Source organism: Colletotrichum fructicola (assembly GCF_000319635.2).
Source record: "Colletotrichum fructicola Nara gc5 chromosome Unknown KSG_Nara_v1_contig10, whole genome shotgun sequence".
Lineage (NCBI taxonomy): Eukaryota > Fungi > Ascomycota > Sordariomycetes > Glomerellales > Glomerellaceae > Colletotrichum > Colletotrichum fructicola.
This window is the reverse complement of record NW_027094060.1, coordinates 3343490-3358393: the sequence shown is the minus strand read 5'-3', so window position 1 is coordinate 3358393 and position 14904 is coordinate 3343490. Positions and strand designations below refer to the sequence as shown.

Below are 14904 nucleotides of genomic sequence, written 5' to 3'. Positions count from 1 at the left end.
TGACGTGTTCGTATTCGGTCGCTAGGCGCCAGCTGAAAAAGGCAACAGGAAACTACCCGACGAACTCCCGCAGACCCCTGAACCGAGTGTGTAATCGAATGGACAACAGTCAAGACGAAGGGGAAGAAACGCAAAACCACCGTTGCAAACACCGGCAACGAGATTGCCATTTCTCATCTTCAAATTTTTGCAGTATCAGACCAAACGGCAGTCATGTATGAGAAGGAGTGAGTACAGATGGAGATAGTCGAGGTGACATGGACGGTTCAGAGGAAACCAATCCCAACGGCACGTCTGCGAGTAGGCAACAGTCTAGACCACATCAAGAACCGGAACCAGAAATAGCAGCGGCTGCCCAGGAACCACCCATCCAGTCATCGTCTCAGAAACCGCCGGATGGAAAGACTCCTACCGCAAGCAAGCTCATCCGAGGAATGGCCGATCAATGAACGTTGCACGAGCTTGCCCCTTACTCGAAGGGTCATCTGAACCGGTCTTCCTGGAATTCAAGTTGACAAATTGCTCCGCTATGGCGTCGAACGTCCAGCCCGCTTTGTTTTTGTCATGTCTGGGGACAGTTAAGCATAATCGGGCGGAGGAGTTGTGATCAACGATAATTCGCCCGGCCGATTCGGTCTGTCCGGAGGCATCAGGCTCGGTATTCCTCCGAAGGAAAACATACAAATGACGCCTGTCAAATTCATTCTAAAGCCGAAAATGTGCAAAGTTGCTGTTTGTTTGGTCGGATTGCCGCCGGATGACAAGCGACAAAACCATATTTGAAGGTGAAGGATTATCGGCTGCAAGAAGCTGCGAGTGGACACCTTGAACTGAGCAACATGATTTGCGCAAGAGTCGATCAAATCATCAAACGGCTGGGAAGGCCGGTAGGGATGTCATGTGTCCAACGCGCCAGTCCAATGGTTGGGAAACCGGCCATCTCGTCTTGAGGACGCGGGCATTCGTCGACAGGTTTCCACCACCGGGAGGCCGGTGGTTATACGGGATGAAGGCCAGACGTGGCAGCGTTTGGGGCGAATAGGGTTGGAAGCAAAAAAGATGGGCGTCGACCGGGGTCCACTGTGTAGGTTATTTGGCAGAAGTAAAGAATTGGAATTGTCTTGTTCTTTCTGCACAGCCCTCCTAGTCAGGCCCCTTGAGCAAACGCGGGCTATCCCGGTGATTGGCCCGGGGCCTTGGTGACAGACGTGGCAGGACGTAACGCCCTGCTCTGTGAACGAGGTAAGATGACTTTGAGTGTTGGAAAGACAAGGTGAGGGCCTTGGCGATTTCGTAGGGGACCACGATATCCCAGGTCGGTGCCATCATGGAGGGTGTGACGGGCAAGTCCGGGAGCTCCTTGGGCGGACGGCAGGAAGTCGATCCGCGCAGAGACAGGAGAAACAGATTTGGATGAATCGGACGGATCGCGATAGATTTGCAGTATGATATGCAAGCGGTCGGGGAAACGTTTGCACCGGTTTAAACGAGTTGCGAGATTCAGCTGGCGGTTGTATGGGCAAGTTGAGATCATGAACAGAGGGCGTGTGAGAGCTGTGTCGCGGGTGTGAGAAAAGAAGCCGACGTCACGATGAATGAGTGGTCGAGACAGACATCCCGTCTCTGGAATTTTGGTTTTGGGTGGCAGACTTGCTGCCCAGGTGTACCAGGCTTGTCACAGAAGAGGCCCGAGAGTGCGCGTGTACTTCGCAAGACCTTGCCGGTGGCATGTCAGAGCGAACGGGAGCCACATGTCATGTCAGCCACCCGAGTGCAGGGCCTGAGCCTGAGAGACTTGCTGGCAGGCAACAAGTAATAGGTCAGGGTTAGGTAGCAGGCGGCAAGAAGCTGTGCTCGAAACGAAAGATGGAAGTTGGGATTTGATATTGTTGAGGGGAACTTGGGGAGGCATAAAGTGAAGAAACCACTAGACGCGGAAGAGACGAAAGCGAGATTACCACAAAGGGTAAGCTGGCCTTGGCTCGAATTGGACAATGGGTCAAGCATTTCGGGTCGATGGACGGGGCGTAAAGTAGCCCGTGTCTGAAAGCGAGGAAAAGCAAGAGTGTAGTAACAGTGTGAAGCAAAGGTAATTTGGAAGAGTATTGGACAAGGTAACGAGGCAGAGGATAAGGTTGCGGGATGACATTTTGGCAGCATTGTGCCTGCATTAGTCGGGAGGGAGGGAGGCGGGCGGGCAATACCAAGCAGTTAGTAGGTGGACTAAGGCAAGGTAAGGTAAGGCACGACGGCAGCATGTAAGGTAATGTCAGGTAAGGCGATGTATGGCAGCCACGATGTCGCTGCTTGGAAGTAAGTGGATGGGTGAGGTGAATTGGCAGAGAGGCGAAAGGGTGTGCTACATCTCTATGGCTACCATAGTACACACATACTATCTCACTCTTCACGTTCTGTCTGGCAAGGCGAAAACGAGAGAGAAAGGGGCAAGCCATGCAGAGCAGAGCAGAGCAGTGCACACACAAATAAGCATGCCATGCCATGCCTACCTTACCCAGACTGCCTTGACAACCTAGAGGAAGGTTCCCTGTCGAGGAGAAGAACGATGACGGCGATGGTTGGTGGCTGTGATGAGGTGAAGGTGAAGTGACGGTGAATGAGGTGGGTAAAGGTGGTGGGCTGCCTACCCGCTGCGTCGGAAACCCACACGACGAGCTGAGCTTAAAAGTGCCCTGCCCAAGCTTTGACGCTATTTTGGGTCCCGTTTCAACTTCTTGTCAGGGGTGTCTCGGTACGTACATGAGATACCTAGGTAGGTACATGGTAAGGTACCCTGACCCTGGTGGTTCCCCTTTCCCCTGGTGGCTTTGCTGGCGATCCATGCATCTCTCTCTATCTCTGCCTTCCTGGCTTCCATATTCTACACTAAATCTCCGAATCCACTTCATGTCGGGCAGTTTCTCAACAGCTTGTTCTAGCCTGAAGCTGCCTCGCCGCTTCGTCAGCTCGAGCACCTCACTGCACTGGCAAGCGCCGCACTGGCTTCTGGTCACACGGCCGGTCCTCGGATCAGGGTCGCTTTCGTTGCGTTCCATTGACATCAGGTCCCGCGTCGTCTCTGGCGCTCCCGTTCCGTCTTTGCCCTTCACCATCGTCAGAGGGGGAGGGAGGGTGACAGCCACAACGACCAAAGGTGACAATGACAACGGCCACACCCTTCGTACACGCCTCCCAAGCCCGCTAGAAGCCTTCCATCGCGCGTCTACCGCCTTCTGTTTCCTGCCCCGAGCGCCCTTCTGCTCACTCGGGAGCCGGCGTTGGGCTCGATCAACTCTGAACTCTGAACTCTACCGACCTGTCGGCATGCCAGCAGATAACCTACTGTCGCTTGATATCGGCCACGATGCCACATATCGCCGCGACTAACGGCTGGAAGGCTCGTCATAAGGTTATACCACACCTCCCCGCGCTATAGAACCCTTCACCGCGCCGAAGGGAACCCTCCCCGAGCCGAACCTCACATCGCACATCGTCGGGTGATGGTCCCTCGCCGCCGTCGTGGAAGAAGGGGGAAACACTAGGAGATGATCTTCCAGAGGTTCAGCTTCATGTACGACGTTGAATGATGATCCACAAACTAAACATGGCCAAAACCGCTGGCGCCACCTCGCATGGCCTTGGGCAGCGCTTCGCCTCCCGCGACCGAGTTGCTCCGTACCCCGTACGGAGAACGACCGCGTTTCCTGACTCCAAAACGTGGACCAGCGTTTCCAGCCCCGGCGTAGATCCGATTCCCAAGGCGTTGCGGGCTCACCGTCACACAGCTCCGACTACCAAGACTCTCGCCAGGAGAAATACGGGGGCCAAGAAAAGGCTTAGCCTCTTGCGATACGGCAATCTCAGTGCTGGTGTATCCGTAGACCCTGTGGGCATCACCACGGGAATATTTGTATGGTGCACTGCGGTACTGCATAGTAGATGCCCCAGATCTGCTCACCATCCCAGTCGGATCGTCGAAACCGTAAACTTCTTGGCTGCCGTAAGAAGCCTGCATCATGTTCCCGACTGACAGTCCAATCGGATCTCGAATAGCCGCTTCTTCATCCCCAAGACGGTGGCTGACTACTCCAAACCCACGTTGCCCGTTCCTGACTACCAGGAACTCTATGCCCAGGTTCCTGACTACTGCAACTCTCTTTTGCCCACACTCACTCAAATCATCCACATACATACACACACTCACTCATAGCAACAGGCACAGGCACCAGGCACAGCACGGTCGTTGAACGCCGCCAAGACTCCACTGAAACAGATTCACGAGCAAAGATTCGCCAAGCTTCATGCAGCTGTGAACCTAACCGCACATCCCTTCGACACACGACCACCACGTCGCTCTCGAGCTTGAACCCCGGCCGCACATCGCGACCGCTTCGCAACCGCCCACCGCCCTGTCTACCCTGTCGTGCTGCCCTGCCTGCCCTGCCCTGCCGCACATCACTCAAATCATTCCGACGTACCTCACGTACCTTGCCTTACGTACTCTTGCATAGCAGCCATGTACTATGAGGCGCAGTAGCCCGGATCTAGTGGGCGGGTGGATTCACGGGTGCTCCCTCGCCTCTCTTCTGTGGGCGCCTACTCCAGCGCCTTAGATGCGATTTGCTCAGAGCCGCATCTTGGCAGCTTCAACCTCGTTTTCCATCCCCCACGACGCATCATCGTCTTGGTATCCAGTTGATGCTTCTCCGACGTTGCCGGGGCCGCTGTCTTTGTCTTTGCCCCGTCTCGTCGTCTCAATGTGAGCCCGTCATCTTGCGCGGCAAGAGAACCCTCGACAGGCGATTTCAATTCCTCACACACAGAGGTTCAACCAAACCCATCTCAGCTCTGCTTCTACACGCCCCCGTCTGTCCCTCGTTTTCTCTCATCCACGCCCCTGTGCCCCATGCCTGTGCCACTAGATTTGACGCGATACCGAGCTTTGCTTGAGGGTTGACTTTGACTGACGGCCATCTTGTTCCTCCCTCCCCATCCACCCTTCCCCAAGGTCCTAGCCACACGGGGCACACTGACCCTGACAATTGTTTGCAAGGTGCAAGGTAGCATCGGGGACGCAAGGTAGGCCGACTAGGGGGTGTGTGCGGGCGGGCTGCTGCGGCGGCGGCGGCGGCGGCGGCGTTAGGAGGTTGGTTTGGTTTCTCTTCTCAGTCTCTCTCTCTCTCGCACACACAGCAAAGAGTGAGTGCGTGTGTGTGAGTGGGAGAGGCGAACGCGGTTCAGCTGAGAACAGACCATGGGCATCAACGAGCTGCTACTCGCCTGCTCTGCCCTTGTTACCAAACAGCATGGAACGATCTGATTCCGAACCTCCCAAATCCATCCCATCTCATCCCACACCTAGGAATTTGTCAAATCTCGTCCCCCTGGCCGTGAGGAAATATGGAATGCCAAGGGCCACCATCCAGATCTCTTCTATATAACTCTCCCGTCCACACCATCGAATCTAACCTTTCTGCCTTCTCTCATCACGCAGCATTAAGAAAGCAAGCCTTCTCTTCTCATCTTCCCTTCTCTTCACAACTTAGCCCCGGTGGCTTTTTATTAACGCATTCTCTAATTCTCTAAAACTCCTCCGACTCCTAAGTTTCCTCCAGCTCGCCACTTTCACTCATCAAGATGCGCTCCCAATCGCTTGTCGTCGCCGCTCTGGCCGCCTCCGTCTCGGCCCACGGCCTTGTTGTGTCCATGGATGGCGCCAACGGTGTCACCATGCCCGGTCTGTCCGGTAAGTCTTTTCTTCGACTGGTTCATCAGCTTTCTTTGGGATTTTCGACACTAACACAACAATCAAAGTCGCCGACGGCACTCCCCGTGACTGCTCTTCCAACGGCTGCGGCTCCCAGGCCGATACCGCCATCATCCGCGACCGCGAGATCTCCTCCGGCGAGGTCGGTCCTCTTGGCCGCACTCAGGGTAACGGCCCCATCTCTGCCGAGGTCATGATCAACAACTTCATGGGTGGCGCTGCCGCCCCCAAGAACAATGGTGCCGCCTCCGGAACCGGTGTCGAGGACAACATCCCCAACAACGCCGCCAAGCGCGCCGAGCTGCACGTCCGCCAGGGTCTCGCCGGTCTGTTCGGTGGTGGTGGCAAGAACAAGGGCAACAAGCAGAACGGCCCCCCCGAGGCTCGCGTCGCCGCCACCGCCGGTATGGGTGCTTCCCAGGGCATGCCCACTTGCGCCGATGACGGTACCATCACCATGACCTTCCGCCAGATCAATCAGGACGGCGCCGGCCCCCTGACCGCCGATGTCGACGGTACCTCCGGAGGTACCCAGGAGTCTGCTTTCCAGAGCGCTCAGGTCACCCAGGACGTTCCGGGACTCGGCATTCAGGGTCTGTCCCTCGCCACCAACACCGACTTCCCCGTCAAGGTCCAGATGCCCGCTGGCATGACCTGCGACGGCAAGGTCGGCATGGCCTCTGGGGTCTGCGTTGCCCGTGTCCGCAACGGCGCTGCCGCCGGCCCCTTCGGTGGCTCTGTTGCCTTCACCCAGACCGCCGCCGGCCGCAAGCGCGCCATCGCCTACCGCATCAAGAAGCGCATGGAGCTCAACAACCGCGCATAAGCGAGAAATCTTCACTTCTTTATTTTGTGTGGGTTTTTGAGAGATCCTCGCGTTTTGGTGTCAAGCCTGGGAGTTTGGGGGATTTTAATCCAGCACGCAGGGAGTCAGGGACTCCCACGGAGCTGCGATGGAATTCCAGACTTGGGTATAGAGCTTCGGAAACGGCCATTCTTTATTTTGTATCCTACATACTTTTCTTATTAGGTCGTCACTTTTCCATAAGCAATTGACGCCAGTCGGAGTTTGAAACTACATTTTGTGCCTGACATCGTGTGACTTAATTGAAGCAGCATACTTCTTGATGTTGATTCTAATGAACAGACTTTGTACGTATTTACTCAAGTACATGACGATACTACCCATCATGAACACGAAAACGTGAGAACAAGAGAGTTAGGGGCGTACTCGAGCAATTACAGTATTCCCACAACTTGCCAATCGAAAACAGGAACTGACCACTGTCAGTCTGGGTGTTTGTACCAGCAACAACGGCTGGCGACCCGACGGCTACCAACCGCCGTCAACTTCCCCGCGCCCCTATCGGACGGAAACGGATCCATCGCTTAAGCTTGTTTTTGATGGCAAAGACGTGGCCCAGGCTACCATCCAGCCTCGGCCACGCTGATAGAAATCCGCGCGTGGTTGAAGTGTGGCCACTTATCCGAGGTTCGCCTGCTCTGCCTCGTCCGAAGTGAAGGGAGCGAGCCATTGCTCAGGCCTTATCCCTTCTTCTCGGCCACACCAGCAACTTGACACCGGACTTGTGTCAGGCGAGGCGAAACTAAACACGCCTAGCGAATCACAGAGGAGGAAACATTTCAAATCATGAATCGCAAATTTGATTTTGAACTGGCCATTCGCATGCCATCTCCGGACAATGCGAAGAGGTCTAATGCGAGGCGTCGTCGTCGTCAACTTCATCCAACGAAGTCTCTATACACTCACGACGACGACGACACACTGTTCCTGATCCGAGGTGCTTTTCCTTCGGCCGCCGAGAGGAGGCCATCCCAACGCCGGGCTTGATGATACGCCGTTGTATTAACAAATATTAAGGCAGAATCCCCGCGTTCAATGTAGCTTGTGAATAGTTGTAAGAAATTGGTGCAGGTACTGCCACCCTGACACCGCCCACGGTACTGTTACTTTGGCATGATTTGCAACCCATGCCCATGAATATGATGATGAATAAAAGGGGGTTATAGTGAATATCACCATCGCCGGCTATGTACCTGGTCAGCTGATGCTACGTAAAGTAGATTTTGAACTTGACGTACCTGTATGCAGAGTCGACTTTGGGGACTTTCTTGCGAATCTTGAACGCACCACCATCACCTTGTTTGCCTTCCTTTCCGCCCTTCGTCTTCGTCGAGATTCCCAAGAGTTCGGCCTCAAGGTCATCCAAGTCTGAATCTTCGCCGCCAGGAGAGGCGCCCGAAGCCATGGATTGTCTGGATGCCGGGCGCGAGTCGGCGTGACTGCTATGAGATCCCCGGCGCCACGAATGGTGAGATCCTTGCCTGCTGGGTGGACGGCTGTCGGGTGTCCCAGGAAATGTTGGAGTTGTCGGCCTCCGGTCATGGAAGCCGTTGGAGGACTCTTGTCGCCCACGTACTTGGCGAGAGCTGTAGTAGCCCGAATCCTGGCGGGCAACGTACCCTTCTCTTTCGCGCACGGCAGACCCAGCCTCTCTGCTGTCCGCAGAATTGAGATGGGTATCGCTGGATTCATGCTCCGTACGCTCTGATCTTTGGCTTCGGTACCGGTCGATTGTTCTGCTGTCTTCCCGTCCTCGTTGGTTGTGAGGCGACGCATTCTCGTATGCTCCCTGTCCCTCGCCCTTCTGCCTCTTGTAGCGGCTCTGCTGAGAGTCACTGTCATGCGTACCTCCTCCACGGGACTGTTTATACGGGGAGTCATCCCAGGCGCGCTTGCGGTCGTTCAGATGTCGATGGTCTCGATTCTCCGGGGTCGGCGGCTTTGGCGGCAGGGACGGAAATCCTGGAAGGCGTGACGATTTGAACGTGCTGATACGTTCTCTGACTTCGGGTTTCTTGAGCTTTCCGGCGTCAGGCGCTGGCTTCCAAAACACCGGGTCGTGCCTGAGGGCGGCGAAGTACTCGGTCTCTCGAATCGGCCGCGAAAACTCTTCCAGATTGTTCTCTTTCACAAATTCGGAAAGGACACACGTCGCATTCCAAGTCGGAGGGAGCATGATGTTATCATGATACTCATACGGCCCGGGGAGAGGTTTGGCGATGGGGTCTGGCTGGTGTGTTTTGTTTGGTTCTTTGAATATCATTTCTTCTTCCCACTTCCAGTCGTCTTCCTCGTCGACGCCATGCTCTGACACCGTGGGTGCATGCCGGCTTTCTGGCGTATCGCTGGCAGTGATTGCGGGTTTCGCATGGTCAGCCTTTGGTGTTGGGGTTGGCTCGGCCACTTCAGAGTTGTTATTGTTGTTGCCTTCCCTGGTGGCGTCTTTGGCACCATGCTTTGGCTGAGACTGCGATGGGTCCCTTTTGGATTGGTTGTTATGCTTATTGCGACGACCACGATCTTGTCGGCGGTCCTGGCGGTTGATTTTTCCATGGCGATTCTGGTTGTTTCGATCCCGTGGCGGGTGGTTTCTTTGAGGCGTGGGGGGAATGGGTGGCAGCCCGTGTGGTAATGGAGGACCCCTAGGAGGGACGGGCAGAGGCGGCGATGGTCCGTATCCACGATCAGGAGGCGCGTAGGGCTGGGCGTATGGCGGAGGAGGGGGAGGTGGCTGAGATCTGTAAGGCGGTTGAGGAGGAGGAGGCCCATAGTTGGAGGAGTAGCTTCCACCCGGCGGAGGGTACTGGCCGCCCGGAGGTGGCGGGGGACTGCTCTGATATCCAGGAGGTGCGTAAGGGGGGTACGCCGAGCCAGGAGGATAACTAGGCGGCTGATAAGACGGAGGAGGAGGCCGAGGCGGCCCTGGAGGTCCCGGGAGAGGAGGAGCCCCATACTGCCCAGAAGCTCCATACTGGAACGGCGCAGGAGGTCCTGGAGGGCCGGGAGGGCCAGGCGGTGGTGGATAGGAAGCAGATGGCGGTGGAGGTGGAGGGGGCGGCGATGCATACTGAGAGTAGCTGGGATAGCTGCTCGGGGGTGGGGGAGGTGCATAGCCACCCGGGGGAGGTGGATAAGACGGGTATGGCTGCGGGGGACCGGGATACGGAGGAGCCGTAGCATGGGGTTGGCTGGGCGGGGGTGCGTAGCGAGTGACGATCGGATTGCCGCCGGGTGGAGCATACTTTGTGACCACCGGACCCGATCTTCGGCCGCCGTGCTGGGCATCGCTGCCTCGGCCGTGGTCATGGCCGGTCGAGGGCTTGCGGGTCAATCCCCTGTCTTTGAGTCAGTCTTTGCCCGAGCAGTTACGGCGCAGTATGGACCGATTGATGAACGTACGCTGGCTTGGCTCTGACGGGTTCGGGACACGCGACGGCCCAATGTCCAACGCCGCCACAGTTAATGCAGCTGGGCTCTTTCGTAGCTGGTCCCATACCTGGCGCGAAGTCTGCCATTGCTGATGAAGCCTCGTCGGATGGGTGTCGAGTGGCGTGCCGGCGAGGGCCACTGAGGCCTTAGTTGATGATGAAGGATGATTTATGTTCAAAACTCTCTGTAGAACACAACGCAGAATTCGACTCCAGAGACAGAAACTGAGTCACGACTCTGCTATGCCTCCAAAAACAAAGACAGTCGCACCCAAGACACAACAATGCGCCCAACTGAGGTGCCGACTGAGAACGCGTGAGCAGGTGCTTCAGCACGATTGGCGTATGTTCCAGAAATCGAGTGAGTCTAGCGCTTGGAACGGTGAGGATGAAGTCAGCAACAACTTTTTGGAGGGGAGAAGCCAACCTCGATCGATGCCGCGATAGGTAACGTAGACCAGTTATGATCAGAGGGCCGAGAACTTATGGTTGAAGTCTGTAAGGTTGTGCGTATGAGAGGCTGTTTCCAAAAAGGGATGTCTCGTAGAGCTTAGCACCAAGTTAATATACGTCGAGAGGGTGGGATGAGGCCATTCAGAGGTGTAGTCGAGAGAATGCGCTGGTGCTGACTGCGACGGCGCATCACCTCATGGCAGACGGTCCCTCCTCAATGGTCTATGGTGACGAGCAGGCGCGGCAGACTCAGTCCAGCGATGACCTCACTCATGCAGTCGCGAGAGCCAGACGAGTGGTAGAGAGCCGCGATATCACACACGCGATGGCATGGCGATGCGATACAAGGATGAGGGCACAGGAGAAGCGCGACGAAGTTGACCAAAGTTCAAGGTTGCGCGCCCAGGCTCAGACGCAAAGTGGGGCTGGGTACCTATCCGGTGAGGCACAGCGCCGCACCACCCACCACCGCCCAGCGGCAACAGCTTCCGAGGCGACCTGAGGGAAAGGCTGGGCTGAGCGGGCTGAAAGGAGCGAACCGGAAATACATCGGCCCGGTCATGCTTCCTTTTTCCATCGCTCAAGGCAGCCAGTCCAGTCAGATAGGTGCCTTTGTCGCACGCAGCGCTCAATCTGATTCAGCAAGATGGGCGGGCGGCGGGAATATACAGTAGTGACACGGCCAGGGAGGAAGTATATGGCCTTGTCTTCCCACGGTTGCCGTCAGCCCCATCCCCCGGGTGGTATGACAGGCACCCGGACAGAACCATTCAGGTGACAGGCTGCTGGCGAAGGTATGTCTCTATCATGCATATGTAGCCAGCCATGGATGAAAGGGCAGAACACGGTGCCTGGAGAGCAATTTGGGAGCAGGACGGCACTATGAAAACTAGAAAGATGGAAAGCGAGACTATTTGGATGCCGCGTCGCGTTCAAGCGCAGGCATGTCAGGCTAGCCCGCGGCTGCGATGACAGCTTCCTCGATCTCATGAGCAGGATGATGAAACAGATGTAGATATTTCTAGACCAGTCTGGACCCTGAAAAGGAAACGCGTGCTCAGCGTCGCGCGACAGTTCGCAGCTGTAGCAGGGGCAGAGGACACGAAGACGATCCGGGAGGTTGAAGCTGGGAGCAAAGACAAAGGAAACGTAATAGTGAGCAATGTTTTCCAATCCACGGCAGATATGAGATTCTGCCGATGCCAGGTGCTGTGATTTCCCTGGGAGCCAAGATCGTTGGCAGCCGTACGCAACGCGATGCTTTGCGGCAGATATGGATAGCGTGGTGCTCGGGACGAGGGGAAAAGCAAGGAAAGGTGACCGCAAATCCGCCCTCAGCAGACACAGATGCAGACGTAGCAGACGCGGGCGAAAACGCTTGTCGGGACCAGCTGATCAAACCGGGGCAGTTTTCGCTCTGCTGTTGGCGACGACAATGGCAACAATAACACGGGCGCGAATCCAGGCGACAGAGGTTGACAAGGGTAGAGAGTGTGCGAGAGAGAAGGAGAACGAGGGCAGGCAGCTGCGTTGAGGGAGAGGGAAGTGGAGGGGGGATGGACGCTTCTTTATAATTATGCCCCGGGCCAATCCTGCGTTCCAGCATCTGATTGCACCAAATGGATGGAAGGACTGGCAGGTGACTGAGGTGACGTTTGAAGCCAGGCTTCCCTGGCCAAGAAATTCCTCAGCGTCTTCTGCCAGGGGCTTGCAGCGGACATGGCCCCTAATAATGCCGGGTGTACGTAAGCGATACTCAGGTCAACTCAGGTACGGGCTGTTCCCCTTCGTCTGGATTCGCATTTCTCAGCCAGGTCCGAGCTCCCAAGCTGCCTGCCCTCTGCTGCCAATTTGAGATGGTGGATTGAATTGCATGGTTGCCCGTCTTTCACAGCATGACGTCCTTGCTTCTGCAGCCGCTGCTGTCGCCCGTCTAAAGACCAACGGGGGAAAAAAAAAAAGTCAGGGACACCGACCAGTCACGACAACCTCGTTTTCTCCCGCGGCCATCCTCCTCCTCGTAAACGCGCCCTCCTTTTCGTCGCTCCCTTCTCCTCGCGTGGACCACTGACGAGACCACCGTCCAAGGTTTGACGAGACGGACGACAGGCATCGTGGGCAATCCATCCCCCGCGTCTACGTATATACCCCCCGCCGCCGTCCACCTCGAACCGCCCACAACGCAACCGCCCCTCGTCGACGCCGCCGCCGCCGCGCACCTCTGTCCATGTAAAGACTCGTCCTTCTCGATCATGTTCACGCAACCACGAAGCCTCTCACCACACATTGCCCGCGCCTGGAGTAGAAGTGGTCACCGCCGACCCGCTTCGTGAGCGGCCTTCGCTGCTGCACCCGTACCGCACCCGCACCCAACACTTGCTCGCTTGGTAGCGACAACTTTTCAACATCCTTTCCTCCCCTAGCGACGTCGACGCCCTTGCAATACCTATCGCATAACATACCATCGCGATGCCCGGTCTTCCAGGTAAGCCTCCGACCACCTGGCTGCGTCATGCATGCCCGGTCACGAGGAACCACCCGCGGCTGACTATCGTCGCGTCGCAATAGCTTCCGTCGACCTCGACGAGTGTATCTCGCGCTTATACAAGAGGGAGCTCCTCGCCGAGTCCGTCATCGAGGCCATATGCGCCAAGACCAAGGAGCTGCTCATGCGCGAGAGCAACGTCGTTCACGTCCGCGCCCCCGTTACCGTCGTCGGCGATATCCACGGCCAGTTCTACGACCTGATTGAAATATTCAAGATTGGCGGATGGTGCCCAGACACCAACTATCTGTTCCTAGGTGAGTCTTGTGTTACGACTTGGAAGAAAATCGGCAAAAGTATTGGTCAAGAGTACGACTGACAGTCCCTGCCCCCCTTCAGGAGACTACGTCGACCGTGGCATGTTCAGCGTCGAGACCATTTCTTTGCTTGTGTGCTTGAAACTTCGATACCCCAATCGCGTTCATTTGATCCGAGGCAACCATGAATCTCGCGGCGTCACCCAATCATACGGCTTCTACACCGAGTGCTCCAGGAAATACGGCAATGCCAATGTATGGCACTATTTTACCGACATGTTTGACTTCCTGACCCTGAGTGTCGTCATCAACGACAAGATCTTTTGTGTCCATGGCGGTATGTGTCCCCATAACTCGACCGCCTACTCCATGGCTTCAGCATGCTGACTTATTGTTGCGTACAGGCCTATCCCCGTCCATCCACTCGATCGACCAAATCGTCATCATCGACCGCTTCCGCGAGATTCCACACGAAGGCCCCATGGCTGACCTCGTATGGTCCGATCCAGACCCCGAGCGAGACGAGTTTTCCCTCAGCCCCCGCGGGGCAGGCTACACCTTTGGCGCGCAAGTAGTCAAGAAGTTTCTGGCGGTAAACAACATGGATCACATCCTCAGGGCCCACCAGCTGTGTCAGGAGGGCTTCCAGGTCCTGTACGATGACCGGCTGAGCACGGTCTGGAGCGCGCCCAACTACTGCTACAGGTGTGGCAATATGGCTAGTGTACTGGAGGTTAGCGACACGGGCGAGAGGTTCTTCAACGTCTTTGCGGCGGCTCCAGAGAACGACCAGCACAAGGACATGCAGCCTGGCGGAGAGAAGCAGGCAGATGGAAACTCGCTGCCTGACTACTTCCTGTAGTAGTACCACAAGCCTCCAAGGTGGAAGACGGCAACAACACGATTGGATTGTCGCACAGGACCACCACCACCACCACCAACCAACGGTGGTAGCTGCCTTGGGAAGCACACGTAAACCTCCAATGAACCATGACGATATAGCACAACGGCTATGTGACAAAGACTCACTCGACCCCAGGTCAGAAAGACATACACATACAGCTGGTTAGTTGCTAGACATGTCTTTTTTACAAGTCAAAAGGGGCTAGACACATAGAAGAGGGACACAATGATATGATGACGATCCAATGGATTTGTATTCCGCTCGGAAACAAGTTAGGATCCCAAGCTGATGAGACTGGAATTATCTGCCATCTACCGACCAATCTTTTGTGTGATTCGTGACTTCATGTGTGCCAGACCTGTATAAGGTGGAAGCAAAAATTTAGCAACAACTTTCCCATCCGTCCATCCCCCCCTGAAAGGTTGCATGTGTGTTGTTTTTCTCTCCTAGTGAAAGGACATTGGCGTTGTGTGTGTTTCTTTGTTTTTTTTTCTTTTGAATTTGTAACTTGAGTGAGTGATGGGGAGGGAGGGCCTCCGTCCTCCAAGGTCCCCCGGGTTGGAACAGATGGCAGGTCCTGGGGAGTAGTCGCCTGCGCAGACGGATGGATCATCCAGCTCGCTGAACACGGTCTCTAAAATCATCGTCGCTTCTTCGAACTCGACACGGCATTCTCAAGACCGTCACG

General features: G+C 55.9%; 4 protein-coding genes across 4 annotated transcripts; 3 read left to right on the top strand and 1 right to left on the bottom strand.

Annotated features, from left to right (window-relative positions):
* Window positions 1–5634: 5634 nt before the first annotated feature.
* Window positions 5635–6590, top strand: CGGC5_v016483 (uncharacterized protein; the record flags this gene model as incomplete). Its single annotated transcript, XM_032026997.1, has 2 exons — window positions 5635–5743; window positions 5812–6590. The coding sequence occupies 2 exons, from the start codon at window positions 5635–5637 to the stop codon at window positions 6588–6590; spliced, it is 888 nt and encodes a 295-aa protein (XP_031876572.1).
* A 1211-nt stretch (window positions 6591–7801) lies between these two features.
* On the bottom strand, window positions 7802–10144 carry CGGC5_v016482 (uncharacterized protein; the record flags this gene model as incomplete). The annotated part of the gene is made up of 3 exons (XM_032026998.1): window positions 7802–7814; window positions 7868–9964; window positions 10029–10144. 3 exons carry the CDS (start codon window positions 10142–10144, stop codon window positions 7802–7804), a joined length of 2226 nt encoding a protein of 741 aa, XP_031876571.1.
* Window positions 10145–12229: 2085 nt separating this feature from the next.
* CGGC5_v016481 (uncharacterized protein) lies at window positions 12230–12843 on the top strand (the record flags this gene model as incomplete). Its single annotated transcript, XM_066153524.1, has 3 exons — window positions 12230–12251; window positions 12477–12530; window positions 12599–12843. 3 exons carry the CDS (start codon window positions 12230–12232, stop codon window positions 12841–12843), a joined length of 321 nt encoding a protein of 106 aa, XP_066007206.1.
* A 136-nt stretch (window positions 12844–12979) lies between these two features.
* CGGC5_v016480 (putative serine/threonine-protein phosphatase) lies at window positions 12980–14174 on the top strand (the record flags this gene model as incomplete). The annotated part of the gene is made up of 4 exons (XM_032026999.1): window positions 12980–12995; window positions 13079–13312; window positions 13395–13649; window positions 13717–14174. The coding sequence occupies 4 exons, from the start codon at window positions 12980–12982 to the stop codon at window positions 14172–14174; spliced, it is 963 nt and encodes a 320-aa protein (XP_031876570.1).
* Between the last annotated feature and the right edge of the window lie 730 nt (window positions 14175–14904).